This window comes from Geotrypetes seraphini, chromosome 18, assembly GCF_902459505.1.
Source record: "Geotrypetes seraphini chromosome 18, aGeoSer1.1, whole genome shotgun sequence".
Classification (NCBI taxonomy): Eukaryota; Metazoa; Chordata; class Amphibia; order Gymnophiona; family Dermophiidae; genus Geotrypetes; species Geotrypetes seraphini.
In genome coordinates this window covers 41,016,246-41,040,517 of record NC_047101.1, presented here as the reverse complement: position 1 = coordinate 41,040,517, position 24,272 = coordinate 41,016,246, and the positions used below count along the sequence as shown (strand labels likewise).

The 24,272-nt window shown below is 45.5% G+C and overlaps 1 protein-coding gene across 7 annotated transcripts in view; it reads left to right on the top strand.

The window, feature by feature from the left end:
* ARAP3 (ArfGAP with RhoGAP domain, ankyrin repeat and PH domain 3) overlaps positions 1-24,272 on the top strand; it is a 293,655-nt gene that overhangs the window by 40,953 nt on the left and 228,430 nt on the right. For all 7 annotated transcript variants that reach the window (XM_033926806.1, XM_033926807.1, XM_033926811.1 and 4 more), the window contains one exon: positions 18,121-19,160. In XM_033926806.1, coding sequence (XP_033782697.1) covers positions 18,199-19,160 — 962 coding nt within the window. In that variant the 5' untranslated portion in view covers positions 18,121-18,198. The remainder of the gene's footprint in view (positions 1-18,120; positions 19,161-24,272) is intronic.

Genomic DNA, 24,272 nt, shown 5'->3' with positions numbered 1-24,272 from the left:
AAGCCTCCCTCAAGGCTTTTGATAGTGTTCCACACCGTAGGTTATTGAACAAGATGAACTCGTTAGGACTAGGAAAAACACTGACAGCATGGGTACAGGACTGCCTCAGCGGCAGACTTCAAAGAGTAATGGTGAACGGTATTCCCTCAAAAATGTCAAAAGTGACCAGTGGTGTGCCACAGGGTTCGGTCTTGGGCCCGATGCTATTCAATATCTTTGATAGGGATCTAACTCAGGGACTTCAAGGCAAAATTACATTATTTGCTGATGATGCTAAACTGTGCAACATTGTGGGCAGAGCAACAGAACCTGATAACGCGACCAGGCCCAGCACTATGGAACAGGACCTGCTTATGTTGGAACAATGGTCAAGTACTTGGCAGCTAAACTTTAATGCCAAAAAATGTAAAGTAATGCACCTTGGGAGCAGAAACCCATGCAGAACATACACCTTGAACGGTGAAATCTTAGCAAGAACCACTGCAGAAAGGGACTTGGGAGTTCTCATCCGGGAAGATATGAAAGCTGCCAACCAGGTGGAGAAAGCTTCAGCAAAGGCAAGACAAATGCTGGGTTGCATCAGAAGGAGCTTTATCAGCCTAAAGCCTGAAGTCATACTACCGTTATACAGATCCATGGTGAGACCTCACCTGGAGTACTGTGTCCAGTTTTGGAGGCCACATTATCAAAAGGATGTGAAGAGAATGGAGTCGATCCAGAGAATGGCCACCAGATGGTCTCAGGACTTAAAGACATCCCATATAAAGAACGTCTGACCAGATTGCGCTTATATTCTCTCGAGGAGTACAGAGAAAGGGGGGACATGATAGAAGCATTCAAATACATCACGGATCGCATTGAAGTGGAGGAAGAAATATTTTTTCTTAAGGGTCCCACGGCAACAAGAGGGCATCCGCTAAAACTTAAGGGGGGAAGATTTCATGGTGACACCAGGAAGTACTTCTTCACCGAACGGGTGATTGATCGATGGAATAAACTTCCACGCCAGGTGGTCGAGGCTAGTAGCGTACTCGACTTCAAAAGTCGATGGGACAAACAGGTGGGGGTGCTACAGAGTTATGCATAAAAGATGGGTACACCAGGGAGGGAGGGTTCTTGAGTGGGTAGACTTGGGCCGCCGGCCCTCTTCTGCCGTCATACTCTGTTTCTCAAAATCGCTGGCAGGCAGAAAGGCAACGCGATGGCATCACAAGCATGCATGCAATGTCATCGTGTCGCATGTGCGCATGCCCTCCTGCCCATCCAGAGTAGGCATCAGGGGGCATGGCTGAGGTGGGCTGGGGTGGTATTGGGGGAAGGGTTGGGTGGAACTGGACGGGCCTGAGGGCGGGTCTAAGGGGGTCTGGATTTTCTGAATTGAAAATCTGGTAACCCTATCCCTAATGAATATGAATGAGAGAAATTTTCATGCCTACTACCTACTTTGTAGGCAAATCTCGCTCATGCATATTCATTAGGGTTATCTTGGTGTGGATTATTCTCTTAAGAGAGGAGAGCAGTGCATGTGTGGTATCACCTTCAGCCTTTCGACATATGCTAGCCCCAGGCACTGGTCCCAAGAAATGCTAATCTTTTTATGTATGGGAAAAGCTGCGAAAAGGGGGGTCAGCAGTGGCGTACCTAGCATATGTGACACCCGGGGCCCATCATTTTTTGACCCCCCCCCCCATCTGTACGAAAAACATGATTTTTAGTAACAAGCCACATGTCACACATGAGTACCTAGGAAAAGGCAGCATCTTACATACTGCAGTGAGCAGTACAACATCAATACACCCATTGTAAAACTAAACAAGCCAGACTAGTACAGATCAATCCTACACCGTCAATCCTAACAGAAAACGATATCTTTTGAACACACAGAACACAGAAAACACCTTCGCCTAGTATGGAATGTCATCACAAACTAACCCCTCCCCCTTTTACAAAACTGTAGTGTGGATTTTAGCCACAGTGGTAACAGCTCTGACGTTCATAGAATTCTGAGCATCAGAGCTGCTACCACCACGGCTGGCACTAAAAAATGCTCCAGTTTTGTAAAGAAAGGGATAAAATAGAAATATATAGACAAAGGTTAAATTGAACCAGTAAGAAGCTGGACTCTGCATACAGTGCACCACAGAAACAGTGACACATGTCTCCTAAAGCAATAAATAAATAGAAAATTTTTGTTCTACCTTTGTCTTCTATGGTTTCTGCTTTCCTCATCTTCTTATAACTCTCTTCCTTCCATCCACTATCTGCCGTCTCTCTTCCCCTATATGGAATCTTCTCTCCTTCTATGCCTCTTCCAGAAACTGTATGCCTCCCCCTTCCATCTCTCCTTTCACCCCCATTGGTCTGGCATCTCTCTCCTCTCCTTCCCTCTCCCACACCTCTCTTCTGCAATCCCTTTCCCTTTTTTCCCCTCATTTTCCTTTTCAATTTATTTTCTGCATTTGTCTAGATTACGTTCTTACTACCCTCTCATCAATGTCCTTTTTTACTGTCTACTTAAAGCTTGACACCTCTTTCCCTTACCCCTCCAGTGTTTCCCTAACTCAATCCTTTTCTGCCCATCATGTGCCCTCCTTTTATTTATCCCCTCCTTCCATCATGTACCCTCTTTCTCCAACCCTTCCATCTAGTACCTTCCATCCAGCGTCTGCTCCCCTCTTTCTCTCCTCCCATTTCCTTCCTGCATTTACTCCCTTATCTCTCCCATCTGCACTTCCATCCAGCATAGGCTCCCCACTACCATCCAATGTCTGCCCTTTCTCTCGCCATCCACCCCTCTTCAATCAGCATCTGCATCCTTTCTTTCCCTCCAATATCCTTCCCCCTTATGTCTCTCCCCTTTCTCTGTACATCAATTCCATCAGCACCACCCTTCCATATCACCTGCCCCCTTTCTTTCCCTCTACCACGCTTCCATTCCAGTAGTCCTGCTCCTTTCTCTCCCTTCATGCAGCAAGGTCCCACGATTACTGTAGCTGCCGGCTGCCAGTCCACCCCACTACGACGTGCTTGCTCTGGAGCAGACACAGCAGCCGCATGCTGGAAGGTCCCGTGATGACTCGGCTGCTGGCTCTGCTCCGGCAGATGCAGGGAGTTGTGGCAAAGTCTCGTAATGACTGCGTCTGCCGGGTCCACCCTCTCCGACGTAACTTACTTCTTCCGGAGCAGAGCCGGCAGACGAGTCATCACGGGACCTACCTGCACCTCAGCGCGGCTGCCGACTCTGCTGCAGAGAAAGTAAGTCAGAGGTAACGTGACCATTTATTTTTTTCATCAAAAGGGGACTATTAATTAACTTTGTATCCTTTCTTTCATTTCTTTCTTTCTGCACTCAGGCCCAAAAATTGTCCCTTTCTATTCCTTCCCTCCGTCCTTCCCATGTCCTTAGTGCCCCCAGTGCCTGCTTCCCTTGTCTTTAGTGCCCCCAGTGCCTGCTTCCCTTGTCCTTGGTGCCCCCAGTGCCTCCTTCCTTTGTCCATGGTGCCCCCAGTGCCTCCTTCCTTTGTCCATGGTGCCCCCAGTGCCTCCTTCCCGTGTCCATGGTGCCTCCTTCCCGTGTCCATGGTGCCCCCAGTGCCTCCTTCCCGTGTCCATGGTGCCCCCAGTGCCTCCTTCCCGTGTCCATGGTGCCCCCAGTGCCTCCTTCCCGTATCCTTAGTGCCCCCAGTGCCTCCTTATGTCCCCCCTCCCCCACTGCCTTCCAGTTTTTGTCCACCCCCAGAGCTAGCCTGCCTGTCTGCCTACCTATCTCCCTCCCATCCTGCTTTGCTGCGCTAAAGCCAGCCAGCTTGCCTGCCTACATCCTGCCCTCCCTGCAAGATTGCAGCGGCGTGGTCCGGGGGAAAGGAAGGGCAGGAGGACCCGAACCTAGCCGGCTGTGCACCCCCCCCCCCCCCAAGCCGTGCACCCGGGGCGGACCGCCCCCCCCTCCCAGCCCCCCTTGGTACGCCACTGGGGGTCAGCCATCTAGATGAACTCTAAGCATCCCAGTAACCTTCCTTTTGAACTCTGTTTCTGTTTAAATAGTATATTGAAAGATTTTCAGTTGTACAACATAAAACACAATTTCAAAAACAGTAATACAGTACTCCCCCGAGATATGCGGGGGTTCTGTTCTAAGAAACCCCGTGAATCTTAAAAAACTGTGAATATGATTTTTACCGGGGGAGACAGGAGCGGGCAGTCGGAGAGGCAGGAGAGAGCAGCCGCAGTGCCCGCGAGTGAAGGAAATCACTCGCGGTATGCTCAGACTGCCTCTTCCTGCATGTCAAAGCAGCTCCTGATTGGTGAGGCCCGACTTTAGTGCAGGAAGAGGCAGCACTCCGGCTGCTCTCTTTTGCCCGATCATTTGCGGTCAGAAAATACAGTGAATGACTGGGACCGTGAATTGCTGACCGCGAATGACCGGGGTAGCACTGTGCTTACAGAGAACAAGCAACTTGGTTCTGCATCACTTTTTGACATGCAGTACTGGTATTTGATAACCAAAATAGTCTGTGTACAATATCAGGTAATATAATGAGTCATTCAGCCATCAAAATGAAACGTAACAATCACTCGATCAGTATAAAACATTCAACATAAAGAAATAAAAAAGAACATTTATCTGACAAATATTCAGGCATATGATTTACTAAACATAACATAAGAACATAAGCAATGCCTCTGCTGGGTCAGACCTGAGGTCCATCATGCCCAGCAGTCTGCTCACGTGGCGGCCCAACAGGTCCAGGACCTGTGCAGTAATCCTCTATTTATACCCCTCTATCCCCTTTTCCAGCAGGAAATTGTCCAATCCTTTCTTAAACCCCTGTACTGTACTCTGCCCTATTACTCCCTCTGGAAGCGCATTCCAGGTGTCCACCACTCGTTGGGTAAAGAAGAACTTCCTAGCATTCGTTTTAAATCTGTCCCCTTTCAACTTTTCCAAGTGTCCTCTTGTTCTTTTATTTTTAGAAAGTTTGAAGAATCTGCCCTTCTCTACTCTCTCTATGCCCTTCATGATTTTATAAGTCTCTATCATATCCCCTCTAAGTCTCCTCTTCTCCAGGGAAAAGAGACCCAGTTTCTCCAATCTCTCAGCATATGAAAGGTTTTCCATCCCTTTTATCAAGCGTGTCGCTCTCCTCTGAACCCTCTCGAGTAACGCCATATCCTTCCTAAGGTACGGAGACCAATATTGGACGCAGTATTCCAGATGCGGGCGCACCATCGCCCGATACAATGGCAGGATAACTTCTTTTGTCCTGGTTGTAATACCCTTCTTGATTATGCCTAGCATTCTATTTGCTTTCTTAGCGGCTGTTGCGCACTGTGCCGTCGGCTTCATTGTCATGTCCACCATTACCCCCAAGTCCCTTTCTTGGTTGCTCTCATTCAATAATATCCCTCCCATCGTATAGTTGTACCTCGGGTTTCTGTTTCCAACATGCAATACTTTACATTTCTCAACGTTGAACTTCATCTGCCATCTCGCGCCCATTCCCCCAATTTGTTCAAGTCCCTTTGCAATTCTTCGCAGTCCTCTTTAGTCCGAGCTCCACTAAATAGTTTTGTGTCGTCCGCAAATTTAATTATCTCACACTTTGTCCCTGTTTTAGGTCATTTATGAATATATTAAATAGCAGTGGCCCGAGCACCGAGCCCTGCGGGACACCACTCATGACCCTCCTCCAGTCCGAGTAGTGGCCCTTCACCCCTACCCTCTGTTTCCTACCCACCAACCAGTTTCTGATCCATCTATGTACGTCTCCGTCCACTCCATGGTTCTTCAGTTTCCGGAGTAGACGTTCGTGAGGTACCTTGTAAAAGGCTTTTTGGAAATCAAGGTATATGATGTCTATGGGGTCTCCTCTGTCCATCCGTTTGTTAATTCCTTCGAAGAAGTGCAATAAGTTCGTTAGGCACGATCTCCCCCTGCAGAAACCATGTTGGGTTGTTTTCAAAAGTTCGTTTCTTTCCAGATGTTCATCGATGTGTTCTTTAATCAGTACTATATTTTTATTTTTGTGTGTATGTATTTTTGACCCGCTTTGAACCCTTTACAGGTATTTGGAAAGATAAAAACCTGTCAAATTAGATTAAATTAAGCATGTTTAGTCAGAAACCTAGCTGTATATGCCCGTTTTCTCTTTGCCAAAAATCAGACCCGGCCGACATATTTGAGGACTGAATTTCAGAAACCCTGAAAACAGACCGGTTAGCTCAGTGCTCATTCATTCATACATCATACCACTAAAGTTCACAGTAAGATTTTAGTCCATATCCAAATAATCTTCTGTGATTTCCATTGATAACCATATTGTGCATTATATCCAGAGCTGAACTGGGATCCACAGAGAACCTCTTTCTTTTTTTTCTTTCTTTCTTTCTTCATGTCATTTGTTCCCCGCTCATCGTTACATTTCAGCCTGTGTAGTAAAGTAGGACCCAGAAGGCCATTAGGACCCCTAGTTTCTTTTCTTTAATGAAAGACGAGAATTCTAGAGGGGAAGGCAGAGTTTCCCTTTCAGCTTTGACCTTAGCAACTTGCGAAACCCAAAATGTTATCTTATTTATTTATTTTAAAGTCTGACAGTGCTCTGTGGTTTTGTCCTAAGACGACTTCCCTTGGCCTCTGCCTGAACGTTCAGATTTTGACCTTTCTCATGCCCTTACAGAGCAGCAGCTCACATTACAGCCATGAGTCCCATCCTTCTGGCTATTCACCTCTCTACCTCCAGCTCCATTTAAAAAGCATCTGAGAATTATTCCTTGTCAGGATTATTAGATGTATCATAGGCAAGGAAAGCAAATATGAACTTGGGTATGTCTTCATGCCTGAAAGAGGAAGTTGGGTGAGTATGTTAGTTCTTTGCAAAGCATTAATGGGGAAATGAGGTGTTGTTTTCTTTGTGTGTTGAAGGGGAAGGATTGGGACTTGTATACTGCCTTTTTGTAGTTATACAACCACAAAGTGGTTCACATATACACGGGTACTTAATTTGTATCTGGGGCAAATGAAGGATTAGGTGACTTGCCCCGGGTCACAAGGAGCAACCCTGGGATTCAATCCCACAACCTCTGGGTGCAGAGGCAACAGCTCTATCGGTGTCGGGTCAAAAGCGCGCCGGGACAAAGGCATGAGCAGACAACTGAGCGCAACGCGGAGGCGCGTGCTGAAGAAAAAGACTGTTTTTAGGGGCTACGACAGGGGTGTGGGGGGGAACCCCCCACTTTACCTAATACATATCGTGCCGCATTGTGGGGCGTTGTGGGGGGTTTGGGGGATTGTAACCCCCCACATTTTACTGAAAACTTAACTTTTTCCCTGTTTTTAGGGAAAAAGTTACGTTTTCACTAAAATGTGGGGGGTTACAACCCCCTAAGCCCCCCACAACGCCGCCGCGATATGTATTAAGTAAAGTGGGGGGGCTCCCCAACAAAACCCCCCGTCGCAGCCCCTAAAAACAGTCTTTTTCTTCGGCGTGCGCCTCCATCTTGCACTCAGTTGTCCGCGCGCGCCTTTGTCTTCCGCGTTACTGTCTATGAACCGCTCTATCACTAGGCCTTTGGTTACCAGGACATGTCCTCTTTTTAGAGGACTGTCTGGGTGTCCGGATGTCTTTCTAGCCTGTAAGGAGTTTTTCTGAATTTTTGACTCAGGGCAGTGTCTGCGAGGGCCTCTGAGCATGAGCGGATGTGACACGATGACATCACACGCAAGCGTGCGACATCAATGCGTCACATCCGTGCATGCTCAGAGGCCCTCCCAGACACAGCCGCAAGCTTAAGAGGAAGTTTGCATGGGGGCAGGGCTAGGACAGGACAGGGCGGAGCTGTGGCAGAACAAGGCATTGCTAGGGGCGGGACCACGTATCTGGGTTTTTACTTCATGAAATCTGGTAACCCTAAGTAGGCCCCTCCTCTCCTCTCATGCTTAACATTTTTTTGTAACTGGCTGTAAATCCAAAGTTGTAGGTTGGCTCTTGTTTGGATAAAAGAGAAAGATTGGCATAGAAGGGGTGAATAGAAAAGAAAGGAATATAGTAGATAATAACAGAAAGCAGCACATTAAACATTTTAGGGTTTTTCCTCCATTTATGCTTATGAATTTGGTATGTGAATCAGTGGTGTACCTAGGGTATGTGGCACCCGGGGCCCATCATTTTTTGACACCCTCCCCATCTATATGAAAAATTTGACTTTTAGTAACAATCCACATATCGCACAACAAGAGTGTACCTAGGAAAAGGCAGCATCTTAAACATTGCAGTGAGCACTAGAACACCAACACATATATTGTAAAACTAAACAAGCCAGATCCCGCACAGTCAATTGATCCTGTAGTCAATGCCAACTGAAAACTATGTTCTTTTCATACACACAGAACAGAGATACACCCTCGCCCAATATGGAATAATCACAAACTAAAAATAGAAATATGTAGACAAAAGTTAAACTGAACCGCCAAGAAACCAGACCCTGGATACAATGCAAAACCACAAAAACAGTAACACATGTCCTCTAATACAGTGCAAAATATAAAGACAGTAGATGTAAATTTGAAAAAACTGATACATAACAATCACCACTTTACAAATTAACAAATAAAAATAAAACAAATAATGAGAAATAAAAAAATACCATATTATTGGACTAATCCCTGTAAGCTCGGTCCCCGCAAACCACCTGATTCCATCCACACAAGCTTTGAATTGTTTATATTAAAGTATAAAAAGAAACAATATTCTGTACAATTGTCAATTTATAAATCAGCGTCTTCTCCCCACTCTCTCTTCCCCATTTCCCTTCAGCGTCCTCAGTCCACTCTCTCTCCACTTTCCTTCAGCGCACGCACATAAAAACAAGCAATTTCATTCTATTCATTCATAGAAATTAAAGTCTAAATAATGCCAGTCACATAACAAAACATGATTTTACAAAAATAATTCCCTGCACAGTCAAGCCTGCAAGGATTACTAGATGTCTTTCAGCAGCTCCCCTCCCTCCCTCCCCCTTACCTTTGTGGCCAAGTCAAAATGATCTACCAACAATAAAATTTTTAAAAAACACAATGCACACTGTACGCATAGAATTGTTAATTATCATTCCTATTCCGGGGTTTTTTCAAAGAGGTCAAAGCAGATGACTCTATGCACTGTTACCTCAGTAACAACCATACAAAAATAGACAAATACCCACCCCCCTCCCTTTTTACTAAACCACAATAGCAGTTTTTAGCGCAGGGAGCTGCGTTGAATGCCCAGCGCTGCTCTCGACGCTCATAGGCTCCCTGCGCTAAAAATCACTATTGCGGTTTAGTAAAAGGGGACCATATTGTAAAATATAGACAGCAGATATAAATTCAGACACATTTTGATCACTAAATTTAAAATAAAATCATTTTTCCTACCTTGTCTGGTGATTGCACTTTCTTCTGGTAAGAGGGCTGGAACACTGCCCATATGCCGAGAGGTTGGATAGGCTGGGGCTCTTCTCTCTGGAAAAAAGGAGGCTCAGGGGTGATATGATAGAGACCTTCAAGATCATGAGGGGCATAGAGAGGGTGGATAGGGACAGATTCTTCAGGCTGAAGGGGACAACAGGTACGAGGGGGCATTCGGAGAAACTGAAGGGAGATAGGTTCAAAACGAATGCAAGGAAGTTTTTTTTCACCCAAAGGGTCGTGGACACTTGGAATGCGCTACCGGAGGACGTGATTGGGCAGAGTACGGTACAGGGATTCAAACAGAGACTGGACGGATTCCTGAGGGATAAAGGGATCGTGGGATACTGAGAAAGCTAACCAGAAAATAAGTATAGAAACCCGAGCAAGTCGTGCATGTGCAAGACCGGAGGGCTAGGACTTTGATGGGAAGATAGGACTCAATAGGAAACCAAGGTGGCATGGGGGCCCCTTCTGGTGATTTGGACAGGTCGTGACCTGTTTGGGCCGCCGCGGGAGCGGACTGCTGGGCAGGATGGACCTATGGTCTGACCCGGCGGAGGCACTGCTTATGTTCTTATGTTCTTATGTTCTTCTGACTGTGCATCCAATCTTTCTTTCAGCCTGTATACTTCCTCTCCTCCACACCTCATTCCTCCCCCAACTTTTTCTTCCTCTCTCCCTGACATTTCTTTCTTTCTCTCTTCATGCCCCCTTTCTTTTTTTCTGTTTCTCTTCTTTCCTTCTGTCTCCCTGCCTGCCCCCTTTCTTTCTTTCTCTCTGCCCTTCCCGAAGCCACTGCCTTTGCTGCTGCCATCGGGGAACAGGACCCAAACCGCCACCAATGGATAACAGACCCCAAAGCCGCCGCCGCCGCCCCATGCTCTCCTTGCTTCGGGCCGACCAGCATTCCTCTCCCCGACGTCAATTCTGCCGTCGGAGAGGAAGTTCCACCCAGCCAGGCAGCGATTGGCTGGCCCGAACTTCCTTTCCGACGGCAGAATTGACATCGGGGAGAGGAAGACTGATCGGCCCGATAGATCGCCAAGGCAAAGTGAGTATTGGGTGATCGACTCACTTTGCCTTGGCGAGCTACCCGTCGATCGCGATCGACCTATTGGGCACCCCTGCCCTAGGGAGAACACTCAGCTCTCTCCTGTGCACCCTCTTGGGGCATGCACCCGGGGCGGACCACCCACTCCCCCTCACCCCCTCCCTAGGTACGCTACTGATGTGAATTTAAGTAGATTCAATATTTTTAGATTTTCAGCCATTTATTGTGTACTTTGATGGATTGTCTTCAAGGAATGTTGTCTGTGAGTCGGTGCAATGAGAACTGTTAGCAACTATGCAGAAATTGCATGTCAAAAATTCATAAATGCTATTGGTTGCACAGCTCACTGAGGGAACCTTGAATAAGCCTTTGGTCACAAAGTCAGGGGATTTATAAGAGAGAAAGGAAGAGCTGAAGAAAGATCTTGCAGAAGGAAAAGCTGAAAGCTGTGAAATTTCTCAAGGTATTCAGCGTAGGCGGCTGATAAACTGACTGACTAGATTAGAAACTGGTTAAGCGCACCCTGAGGTTATGGGTTCAAACACACACTGCTCCTTATGACTCTGGGCAAGTCACTTAATCTCTCCATTACCCCAGGTACATTAGATAGATTGTAAGCCTGTTGGGACAGACAGGTTTGGAACACCTCTATGAGGAAAGGCTAAAGCAGCTAGGTCTCTTCAGCTTGGAGAAGAGACGGCTCAGGGGTGATATGATAAAGGTCTATAAAATACCGAATAGAGTAAAAAGGGTAGATGTGAAACACTTGTTCACTCTTTCCAAAAATACGAGGACTAGGGGACATGATATGAAGCTACTAAGTAGTAGATTTAAAACAAACCAGAGAAAATATTTCTCCACACAACATGCAATTAAACTCTGGAATTTGTTGCTGGAGAATGTGTAATGTAATGTAATGTAATTTATTTCTTATATACCGCTACATCCGTTAGGTTCTAAGCGGTTTACAGAAAATATACATTAAGATTAGAAATAAGAAAGGTACTTGAAAAATTCCCTTACTGTCCCGAAGGCTCACAATCTAACTAAAGTACCTGGAGGGTAATAGAGAAGTGAAAAGTAGAGTTAGAGGAAAAATAAAAATAAAATAAACATTTTTACAAGACAGCATTGATCTAAATACTTTGGAAGGTAGAAGAGAGGAGAGAAAGGAATAGAAGCAGAAGGGGGAGCCGTTGAACAGTAGAATTCTGGAGAAATTTAAATGATAGAAATAGAACAAAACAAAGACAAAAGGCAAAACAATAGATAAGATTAAAGATAAATCATAAGCTGGAAAGAAAAATAAAATAAAACTTTGTCTTCAATCCACGGTTTCAGCGTCAGTGATGAAGTGGAGCAAGTAAGTTTAGGAGGAGCGATTGACGTTTCCAGAAAGGGCTTCTTCAGGGAAGAGACTTGGCAGACAGTCCCAGGATGCCTATGTCTCCTCCCCTGCGATGTTCTCCCATCCATGCATTCTCTCCCAGACACACTGCCCGTGCCCCAGCCGCTCCAAGGAGGCTGCCCCAGATGAGGCCCACGGTGAATGCAGGATTCTCTCCTCTGCGGGAAAGCCGCCTGGAGCCGACAGTCGATCTTCTTAGCGGATTGCATGGGGGGAAGAGTTCACACTCTTGGTAGGATCGGGTCTGTGTGCTCTCGGTGGTTGTGGCTGGTCTCGTTGCTGCTTAGGTGTAAAAGCAGTTGATCTCCACTGCTGCTGATATTTAAAAGCAGGCAGATTGATCTCTCCAATGGACTGCAGGGGGAGGAGTTCACACTCCTGGCAGGATCGGGTCTGTGGGCTCTTGGTGGTTGCGGTAGGTCTCGCTGCTGCTTGTATGTAAAAGCAGTTGTTTTTCTACTGCTGCTGATATTTAAAGCAGGTAGATTGATCTCTTAAACGTGGTGAAATCAGTTAGCATAGCGGGGTTTAAAAAAAGCTTAGATAATTTCCTAAAAGAGAAGTCCATAGGTCATTATTGAGATGGCTTGGAGAAATCCACTGCTTATTCCTAGGATAAGCAGCATAAAATCTGTTACTACTTGGGATCTAGCTAGGTACTTGGGCCACTATTGGAAACAAGACTCTGGGCTTGGTAGACCTTCGGTCTGTCCCAGTACGACAATTCTTATGATCATATATTCCTATGTGAGCCAAGTATAGGACAATCAAGTCATTGTGACATCACTGATGACTTTGGCTCTTAGGTATTAGTAGAATGAGGCATTATGACATCACAGTATCAGCTGCTATTTGGGTTTCTGCCAGGTACTTGGGACCTGGGTTGGCCACTGTTGGAAACAGGATACCTGGCTTGATGGACCTTTAGTCTGTCCCAATATGGCGATTCTAATGTTCTCTCCTTAATACTAAACTATGCAGTCACGCATTTGGGCTGCAAAACCTCAGTGGGAGTATAGGAGGTGAAGTAATTCTGTGCACGAAATAAGAACGGAATTTGGGAGTGATCATATCTGATGGTCCTGTGGTATTAGCGAAAGCCAGAAGGATGCATGAGTACAGCAGAAAAAAGGAGGTTATAATGCCTCAGGTATAAGTTTCTGGTGAGACTCCTTTTTGAGTACTGAGTGTGGTTCTAGAGACTGCACCCTCAAAACAGGATGGAGTCAGGCAGCTACTAAAAGAGTCAGTGTTTTTTTGTCAAAATGTATATGGAACAGAATTAAAGATCTCAATTTGGCAGGAGGTGGAATTGAAGTTGCCCCAGTGGCAACTCTTGTACCGCCTTACAGCGGCTCAGCATGGGCTCCGCCATAGCTTTGCTCATATATGGAGGAATTGACAAAGACAGTGGTTGACAAAGACAGATTTTTCAATTTGAAAGAAACCACAAGAACAAGGGGACACTCGATGAAATTGAAGGGGGACAGGTTTAAAACAAACGCAAGGAAGTTCTTTTTCACACAGAGGGTGGTGGACACATGGAACACCCTTCCGGAGGCCGTGATAGGAAATAGCACAGTACAGGGTTTCAAAGATGACCTGGATAGGTTCCTGGAAGACAAAGGGATTGAGGGGTACAGATAAGAGCAGTGGAAGGTTTAGAGATAAGTGTAGAGGTAGGCAATAAAATTAGTCAGGGACCGCTGACCAGGCAATATGCCTGATGGGCCGCCGCGTGAGCGGACCGCTGGGCTGGATGGACCTCTGGTCTGCCCCGGCGGAGGCGACTACTTATGTACTTATGTACTTAATTTTCGCTCCCTTACTTGATTTCTGTGGGACACTCTCTGTGGGGGGTGGGTTTCTCTGGACTATGCTTTCCTTTAGGGGTACCTTCTTCTTTACTGATTGCTCTTTGAACTTTTCCTGTCTACTGTTGGAGTGGGAGTTTGGGTCTGTCACCGGAGGGGATGGGAACTTGTTGGGTGGTTGCTTTTGTACTTTTGCGTATTATATTGTACAGTATTGTTTCTCTTATTTTGTTATGGAGAGCTTGCTCGTTGGTAGCCCTTGTTCTTGATTGTGTTGTGTTTTGACCTGGCTCTCTTGTGCATTTTCTTCATTAATAAAATTTCAATTGAAAAAAAAAAAAAAAGATCTCAATTTGTATACTTTGAAAGAAAGGCAGCAGAGAAGAGATTATGTTGGAAACATCCCCCCCCCTCTACAAAACTACAAAAGCGTTTTATAGTGCCAGCTAGCGTGCTGAATGCTATACGCCTATGAGCATCAGAGCAGCACAAAGCATTCAGCGTGCAGCCGGTGGTAAAAACTGCTTTCACAGTTTTGTAAAAGGTGGGTTAAATAGCTCCTTGAAACAGCCCCCCACTCCACACTCACACTCTTCCTCCCCCCCCATGCCTCTAAATCTTCACCAGCACGAGTGGTTTCTCTAGCATTCTCCTGACGCCAGCATTGGATTTTCCTCTGATGTCACTTCCTGGCCCCGTGACCCAGAAGTGATTCCGAGGGGAACCATGCTGGCACGAGCAACAGGCAGAAGTTGTGCTAACGAAGATCTACAGAGGTACAGAGTGGGAGGAGAGGAATGGCGCATTATTGGCGTGGCATGGTTTGGCATGGCGGAGAGATGCTGGGGCCTTCACCGCCAGGGCACCCGGGGTGGTCGACCCCCACACACACACACACTTACTACACCACTGATGGTGAGCACCAAGGCAACAACAAAAAAGACAGATTTTTCAAAAAACCACTTCGAACTGTAGCTAAACTTTAATCCATACGTTTAGAAGCCAACATTTCATGGTAATACAACTGCTTCCTCAGGGCATATCGGACGTTCACATTTGCTGAGCAGATCTATAAAGCAATGTATCATAAAACAGCTCAGCTCATATGTCTTTTTGAAGTTTTAAGCGGAGAGTAGTTTTTGTGGATTATATTATTGTTTCCTCCACTCCTCGTTTTTTGTGATTTTGTTGGGCACTACAAAACTTAGGGCTAGATTCACAAAGCAAACCGATCAGTTTGTGACCCCTTAGCGACCAAATTTCCCTCCGGCCCGATTCACTTACCTCTCTGCTGACCATCCTCTGATCTGTGCATGCAAATGAGGTGAAATGCATGCAAAGTAGCCAAGGACGCGATTCACAACACAAAATTTCACATCAGACTGGGCTGGACGATCAACTGAAGAAGCGACTGCTGGGGACCAGTCGAAAATGTCTTTCTGACCCTGCTCTCCAATCACTCCTGCCTGCTCGCCCCAAATGCCGCCCTGCTCTGGTCTGGGGGGCGGGAGGGAGGTCTCTCGCCTGTGACTGCAAAATTAAAGGGTGCATTATTTTTCATTTAAAAAGTTTAGTGGGGGGGCTGTGTGATAGAATGCTGCCCTGCTATGTTTCTATGAGGCTCGGGGAGGCTGAGTGTGAGCGAGGAGTTTGTGGGTGTATGCGCAAGGAGCCCGCCAGATGCAGCAACGGAATAGCGGACGCGTCAGGGCCACTGCGGCACGCGCTACCCTTTCCCTGGGGCGCAAGAGCATGGGGAGTGCGGAGCAGCGGGTCCATGTGGTCTGGTGACTGAGTTGTTGGTGGGGGGAGGGGGAGAGTCACCGTCGGGGAGTCTGAAAAAACAGTAAACCCCCCTCCAAAAAACCCCAGATGCAAAATGCATGCGCAGACCATTTGCAGGGAAAGCAGATAGTCTGCGCATGCGTGGGGATTGCACACCAGCGATCCGGGCAGGCAGATAGGGGCGTTCCTCCGATTGCCCCCATCTCCATATTTTTGTTTTAAGAATTCATCGGACCTGCCCAAATCGGGCAGGTTTGTGAATCTAGCCCTTAGTTACAAACCCTCAGATTCTGTATATGGGGATAGATTCACTAACCCCCGATTCCGTGTCCGATCCTTTCCCAATTGCATGCAGACCGACGAATTCACAAAAGGCCTGCATGCAAATGGAGATGATCGTTAACATGCCTCCTACCCACAGCCAGGATCAGTAGAGAACGATCCTGGAGCATGCGCAGACCCTGACAGCAGTGACTGGAGAAGCAGCCTCCTGTCACTGCTGTCAGGGCTTCTGCCAGCTTTTTTTAAATTTGGGAGCCATTGACAAAATTCTGTAAGGAGTGATTGTTAATTCTGCCCATTGAGGATACACATCCAGGGTGGGTGTGAAGATATATTTTTAATTTGAGTGCAAATTGTTGGATATGTAGTAGGGGGGGGGGTAATATAGAATATAATTTTGATTGAATTTCAGTGATGTTGCACTTATTTTTGGCTTTAAAATGAATAAAGATTTATAGAAAAAAAAAGAATATCAAAATCAATCTAGAAAACACCACCATACAGCTAGAACGAAAGAGCAGCTGCTACAGATATCAAGAATGGTGGAGAAAATGAGACCTCAGAACACTTAGGTCTCCTCTTACTAAGGTGCGCTAGCGTTTTTAGCGCGCGCAAACCCTGCGCTAAATGAAAATTACTAACGCAAGCTCTAAGGAGGCGTTAGCGTTTAGCGTGCATGGCACTCTTCATCAGTCCAATTTTTATTGAAAATATCTAGCTAATATTTTTTCATCTTTATCTGCATATATCAATCCATATTCATAGTGCAATTACTCATATAAAAATCAATTTGGCTTTAGGGGCTACCTTTTTTCTTAGACACCCTTGTAAGTGTGTAATTCATTATAAAACTCTGAAGTTCGTTTTCTTTGAACCAATTGACGACATTCCTGTCTCTATTCCGCTTGGAGGAGAGTGGGTAATGGAATATAAATGCCCTTACTCTTTGATAGCTAAATGATTTCTTAAAGGGAATTTTTTTCTTTCTTATTAAACTCACTTTGAATCACATTTTAGATCTATTTGAGGACTTGAAGATTTATGTTAATATTGCTTATTTTGGTTTTAGTGTAATGATTTAATATTACTTGTCATGAATCTTCTTTCTGTACACGTTTATCTTGATTGTATAATTGAAAACTTATAAATAAATAAAATAAAAAAATAAAAATTCATTTGAATCACTTAGCTTTAAGTGTTGGAGTTTTTTTTCTTTCTTTCTTCACTTTTCTCTTTTCAAATCTCAAAGCCACCTCTCCCGACATGCATGTTTCAAACGAAACTTTCTTCAGGGTCGAGGGGAGCAATTGAGGAAGCTTTCGTCCAGAGTCAAACATGGCTATAGAATATATGCAATAAGAGTGCAGTAATTTAGTAGTCTTGGAAAATAAAAACATAAAATATCAAAAGCAGCAATAAACTTATCTTCGTAGCTGTAACTTGGGAATCTTGAAAAATGTAGTCAAGGAGAAAATCCAGAACACGAGTTCCATAATCCACAGTACAAACTGCCCCCAAGCCCAACAGCGGCCCTGTTTCGCAGAAAGCTACATCAAGGGCTAGGCAAAATACTTCATCCAGTCAAGAATCCAAAAGCAAAATGAAAGAAAACCAGCAAAAAAGAGAGTCACCAGGGTACAGTACAGCCCAGTGGCATAGCGAGGGTGAGAGGACGATGGCATCCCTCTCCCACTCTCATCTCCACCCCCTCCTTCCCCAATCCCGTATGCTGTGCATGCCCCCCCTTCTGTTCCCTTCCTCCGTACCTCTAGTTGAAGTTGTTGCGGTGGTCAACAACGTGTTCCTTGCAACCACATTGGCTATTCCTTTGACGTCACACCCCTGGAAGTGATGTTAATGGGAGATGGGGTCGTAAGGAGCACGTTGTTGACCACCGTGAACAACAACTTCCACTAGAGGTATGGGGAAGGGGGTGCACATGTGGAAGGGAGGAATGGGAAGAGGCGGGGGCATGGAGAGGAGGAGGGATGTTGGCACCCAAACCAACATGGCACCCGGGGAGAACTGCCCCCCCTTACTATGCCACTAGTAGAGCCAGAAGCACGAAGTAGTGGAGGAAACTATCAGTCTATAAAACAAATAAATAAATCTGTTTTTTTCTGTTTGATTACGTTTGTATGTTCCCATATGGGAATTGAACAGGTATAGTGAGCCAGTCTTCTTTCTGTGAACTGTATTCTCACCACTCATCTTATATACTTTCTTTATATGTTTTATTTTGTCCATTCTTTGACTTCTTATCTTAAGCCTAGGTGAAACTATTTTGAATTGTATATACATTCATTTCATATTTCTCTTTTATTTTTCATAGGATGATTTAATCGTAGTCTCCAAAATGGCCTGTCATTACTGCATTGCTTAAGCCTAGTGCCCAAGGAACATCAAGACCATGACCTCGCCAAATGGTAAGGACATAGACATCGCTGTCTGGCTTTCTTCTATCCATCTGGAAAAATATCAAAACAATTTTGAACAGCACGGTTACCACACAGTCAAAGATGTCCTCTCCTTGGACAATGAGGCTCTCCAACAGATTGGTATCACCGCTACTGGTCACAGAAAAAGAATATTGAATCACGTACGGCACATTCCTAGGAACGGTGAAACTCAGCTGGGTGCTCAGACAGAGCCCCTGGATAATCCAGGTGGTTTCTGGGTATCTGGTGGTAATAAAGATTGTGGCGATGCTGAAGTACTCTCGGGTCCCATTCATAAGACTGAAAATAACTCTGTGCACAGCTTAAATGGTAATACAGAGAACAAGTCAACAGAGCCCATTCCCAAACCTATTCCAAAACCCAGGACGGTGTTCCATAAACCATTGGCAGTGACGCAGGATCAAGTTCTTGTCCCAACCCCAGCTGCACGAATATCAGTACCTTCACATCCAGTTGCTTCAAGCTCTGGAGATAGTTCTAATAACTTTGTGATACTTGAAGGATTTGCTGCAGACAAAAGCAATGCAGATCTCGAGGATTTTGACTGCTGTGTAGAGCCATTTACTGAAGAAACGGGCAAGAGTTTGAATGATACCACTGTTTGGGATGCATCTTTTGGAGATGAAAAATCTTCATACTCCAGCTCTTTACAGCTGCAGAAAGAGAGCCATCTGTCTTTAACAAATCATGACCTAACAAGTCAGATGAAGACAGATGAGCAAGACATAGTTTCACTGTCTTTGTCATCCCTCCCCAGTCTTTCTTCACCTCAGTCAATGATAGAAATGATCCCCAATGAAATTTATTCTGGGATTTCTGATTCCCATTCAGAGGGTATGGAGAACATAAACTTACCTACTACTGACCCACCCGGCCTGGTTGGAAAACAAGTAACCTCATCAGAGAAACCAGAGTAAGTGTTAACTTTTCAGGTGTTTGTTGACAAGTACACACCCCCCAAATATATAATTAGTTGAATTGTATTTTGCAAAAATGCTTGAAGGGAAATTCTATAATCTAGACATCTGAAGTTTCATGTGTGTTATGCACATAAATATCCAGAATACTAGGACGTACAGAGGAATACAAGATTATAAACCCTTGTATTTAGAAAATATCAACAGGGCAGAGCTGGTTTTAGCAATGATGATGAATTATTTTTGTCACAATTTGGATAAAGGCGATAAAACACTTTTGATGTTGCCAGATTGTATGATGACATGTGATACAGTAGACCAGGGCTGCCCAAGTCGATCCTACTGGCAGGCCAGGTTTTCAGGATATCCACAATGAACATGCATGAGAGAGATTTGCATACCAAGAAGGCAGTGCAGGCAAATCTGTCTCATGCATATTCATTGTGGATATCCTGAAAATCTGGCCTGCCAGTAGGATCTCGAGGACCGGACTTGGGCAGCCCTGCAGTAGACTATACTATCATGCTGGAGCAGTTAGCATCCAGAGGAGTCTATAGTATTTCACTAGCATGGTTTCAATCATTCCTTACTGAAAGTTTTGACATTTGAAGGTGGAGGAGGGTATGTGTCAAACCTGAAGTCAGATTCTTTAGACTGAAGGGGACAGCAAATACGAGGGGACATTCTGAGAAACTGAAGGGAGATAGATTCAAAACAAATGCAAGGAAGTTTTTTTTCACCCAAAGGGTCGTGGACACTTGGAATGCGCTACCGGAGGAAGTGATCAGGCAGAATACGGTACAAGGATTCAAACAGGGATTGGATGGATTCCTGAGGGATAAAGGGATCGTGGGATACTGAGGGAGGAGCTGGGAGGTAACACAAGTATAGGAAGTAAATCAGGTAATGAATATAAACTAACCTGGTCGTGCATGTGCAAGACCTGAGGGCTAGGACTTCGATGGGAAGGCAGGACTTAAATGGGAAACCAGGGTGGCAGGGGAGCCCCTTCTGGTGATTCAGACAGGTCTTGACCTGTTTTGGGCCGCCGCGGGAGCGGACTGCTGGGCGGGATGGACCTGTGGTCTGACCCGGCGGAGGCACTGCTTATGCTCTTATGTTCTTATGTTCTTATAATGCCACTATGGTGAGACCTCATCTGGAATACTGTGTGCAATTCAGGAGGCCACATTACCGTAAAGATTTGCTTAGAGTTGAGTCGGTCCAGCGGATGGCCACTAGGATGATCTCAAGGTTCTCTCGTCCGAAGAAAGACTAAACAAATTGCAGCTCTACATTCTAGAGGAACGCAGGGAAAGGGGGGACATGATTGAGACATTTAAATACATCACAGGACGTGTCGAGGTGGAAGACGACATCTTCTTTCCATTGTATTTTCCTTCCCCCTTCCCTTTTCAATCTTGATGGGGCTTTTTTTTTTTATTTCCCCATTCCCCCTTTCCTATTAGATTCAGTCAGTTTATTTTGGTTAAGAAACCTCAGGAATTTTGTTTCTAATTTTTACCTGATACTGGGTGGGGGGTGGGGGGGGTAGCTGTATTTTACTCAAATATTGTAAATCGTTTACTTATTCTTTGATAGACGGTACATCAAGTGACAAATTCGGAGACTTGGAAAAAGGAGGCTAGGAAAATTGTACTGCACAAGTAAGACATTACTGAGCTTAATATTTAGCAGGATGTCTGGATAATACAGTAATTTGGAATTTCTAATGCAGCCACTTACCACCCTCTTCTACTAAACCACGCTATGACTCAATGAGCGTCGGGAGCAGCGCAGGCCATTCAGCGCGGCTCCCCACACTAAAACCGCTAGCGTGCTTTAGTAGAAAAGCCCTTAAATTATTTGTATTTTTGTATTTATTTATTTATTAAATTTTCTATACTCCTCTCCCAGGGGAACTCATAACAGTTTACATGCATTTCTTCAGGTACTGAAGCAGTTTTCCCTGTCTGTCCTGGCGGGTTCACAATCTATCTAATGTACCTGGGGTGATGAGGGATTAAGTGACTTGCCCAGGGTCACAAGAGCAGTGTGGGTTTGAACTAGAGAATGACATGGTGGTTGTTACCCGCGGGTAGCCGCAGGTAACCTGCCGAAATGGGGAGAGAAAAATGAGTGGTCGCTGTGGGGTTGGGGGACAAGCCCATTCACCGCCCCAAGGAGCAGTGAATGGTCTTGTCTCCGCAGTGAAGCCAGCACGGATCGTGCGGTCCAGCATCCCCACCCGATCGCCAAATCCCACTTCCTGCCATTTCCCTCCCTCCACCTCACCTTAGGTGCCGAGTCCGACTTTAATTCTTCTTCTCCCAGCCACACGCTTTCAATAAGCCGCACATGCTCGACTGCTTGAATTGTTGAATCTTCTCTGACGAAACAGGAAGTTGGGTCAGAAGACAGGATTCAACAGCTCATGCAGCCGCGCGCGTAGCTTATCGAAAGCGTGCGGCTGGGAGAAGAAGAATTAAAGTCGGACTCGGCACCTAAAGTGAGGTGGAGGGAGGGAGATGGCAGGATGCGGCGATCGTGCGGGAAGGGGTTTCTGGACTGCGCGATCCATGATCGTGCATGTTCCCTCACACTAGGATGGAGGGAGTGAAAGGGAAATAGAGATGCTGGGCCAAGGGGATGAAGAGGGAGAGAAATATTAATCTCACAGGCAGGAAAGAAAGGGGAGGACAGGCAGGTGAGCCAGATGCTGGAAGTGGAGGGGGGGGGGGGGAGAAAGAGGGAAAGAAGCTAGATGGGGTTGGAGAGAAGAGACACATTGGTGTGGAAGAGAGGGGAAATCTGGACACAGGAAGGCAACAGAGGGGAAATTATGTGCATGGGGGCATAGGGACAGAGACATAAAGGGAACATACATGGGGGCAATGCCATAAACAGAGGGGAGATATTAGAAATGGGAAAAATAGGAACACAGAAGTGAGATGGTTTGTGGGGACGGGGACCGTGCTCACAGGCTCTGGCACCTTGCTCAAATTACATTGTAACGCGTCACGAAGGTAAGAGGGAGGGAGGGAGATGGTCGTACCGTACGAGAGGTGCTGAAGGACGGTAGAAAGGAACAGATGCTGAATGGGGTGGCGAGAGGGAAAGGTGGTGGTAGAAAAGAATAGAACAGGCACTGAAGGGGGTGGAGAGGAACAGACACTGAAAGGAAATGTGGGGGGAAGATGCTGAAGGGAAATGGGGAACAGAGAGTGGGAAGAAGATGCTGGAAGGGAAGAAGACAGAGATGCCAGACAATGGGGGGAGCGGAGGGAAGAAGATGGGTGCCAGATCAATGAGGGGTGGGGGGATTGAAGGGAGAGACACAATAACAGAGCAAATGGAAGATGCAGAGAAGACAGACAGTGGATGAAAATAATTCAATGAGAAGATGAGAAAAGCAGAAACCAGACAACAAAGGTAGAAAGGAAAAAACTATTTATCTTTTTTTTTTTTTGCTTTAGGATAAAGTAGTATATTAGTTGTGTTGATAAAAATTTATAAACAAAGCCCTGCCAGCTGAACATCTCTTTCTTTAGTTCAGCAGCCAGAACTTTGATTTATAAGAAAGGAATAAGCTAAATATTGCAGTACTGAGGCTTGTATGGATGCTGCGTGGACAGTAGTCGCGGGGACGGGGCAGTGATGGAGACAAATTTTTTCCCCGTGTCATTCTCTAGTTTGAACCCACAACCTCAGAGTGCTGAGCTGTAGCTTTTAACCGAGCCAAGAAGGAAGGGTCGCTGGGGTGGAGCTGGCAGCAAAAGTTCAAAGGCTTTTTGTTATTCTGTGTATTCCAATGAGGACCCCTGAGGAAGGAGTGTTTCTTCGAAACACGGACCGTGTTGGGTCCGGTCCACAGGAATATTAGAACCAGTTGTTTGGGATATTTTTTGATGTTATATATGCACTTTGTTTTTAGATTTTTGCTTTTGTGATTTTAATAAATTCTTGTACCCTGCACATTTTCTTGCAGTGTTGTTTTTGTTTGCTTTTAACCACTGCGCCACACTGTGCTATACATATAGGAAGTAATTGTAACTTAGGTGGCAAATACATAAAGGCCAGTGTTAAAGAACATAAGAAAGTAAGAATAGCCATACTGGGTCAGAACAATGGTCCATCTAGCTCAATTTCCTGTTTCCAAAAATGGCCAATTCAGGTCACAAATACCTGGCAGAAACCCAAATAGTAGCAACATTCAATTCTACCAATCCCAGGGCAAGCAGTGGCTGTCTCAATAGCAGACTACAGACTTTTCCTCCAGGAACTTGTTCAAACTTTTTTTTTTTAAGCCCAGACATGCTAACCGCTGTTACCATATCCTCAGGCAATGAGTTCCAGAGCTACATGATTCTAACCCTAAAGAGTTCCTTTACTAATGCATGCATACCACAACTTAAAATGCCTTATTGTGGGGTGTGTAGGCATCCTGCAGTAATTTTGAGAACGGTGCACACTCAACACACACTGAAAATGAGATTTTATTTTTTTAGCATGTTTCTCGACTAATCAGCACAGCTACATTACCACGTGCGAGTCCTTAGGCCTGGATTCTCTAAACAGCTGCGATATCAGCGGCCGCCTAAAAAGCGGCCACTGAGCGTATGCCAATCATGCGACGGCGCCATTTAGAGAATTGCGCCGCTGGGAAAGATAGGTGCCAGAAATGTTGCCGGGGGTTTTCAAGGTCTACATTTCAGCTGCATATCTTTGCTGTCAATCTTGTAACTTGTATTGCTGTATTCTTGTAACTTCTCCTGGAAATGTCCAGTTGTCTCTTTTGTAATCCGCCCAGAACTGCAAGGTTGAGGCGGAATAGAAATCAGTAATGTAATGTAATGTAATGTAATCTATGTAGGTGCTTCATTGCGCCCAACGCCACTTCCGACGTTAGACACAGCTATAGTGGCATTAGGTGCCCCCAGAGGCATGATTCCAGTGCCTTATGTTGAGGCACCAGTAGGTGTTTTAAATTTAGCGCTAATGGTTTTTAGCGCAAAGTGTGTACTTTCCTTTACATTATAAGGTTAAAATAGACACCTTCTAGGCCTGAATATAGGTGCCCCTTTATAAATTGCCCTCAGGGTGAGCAC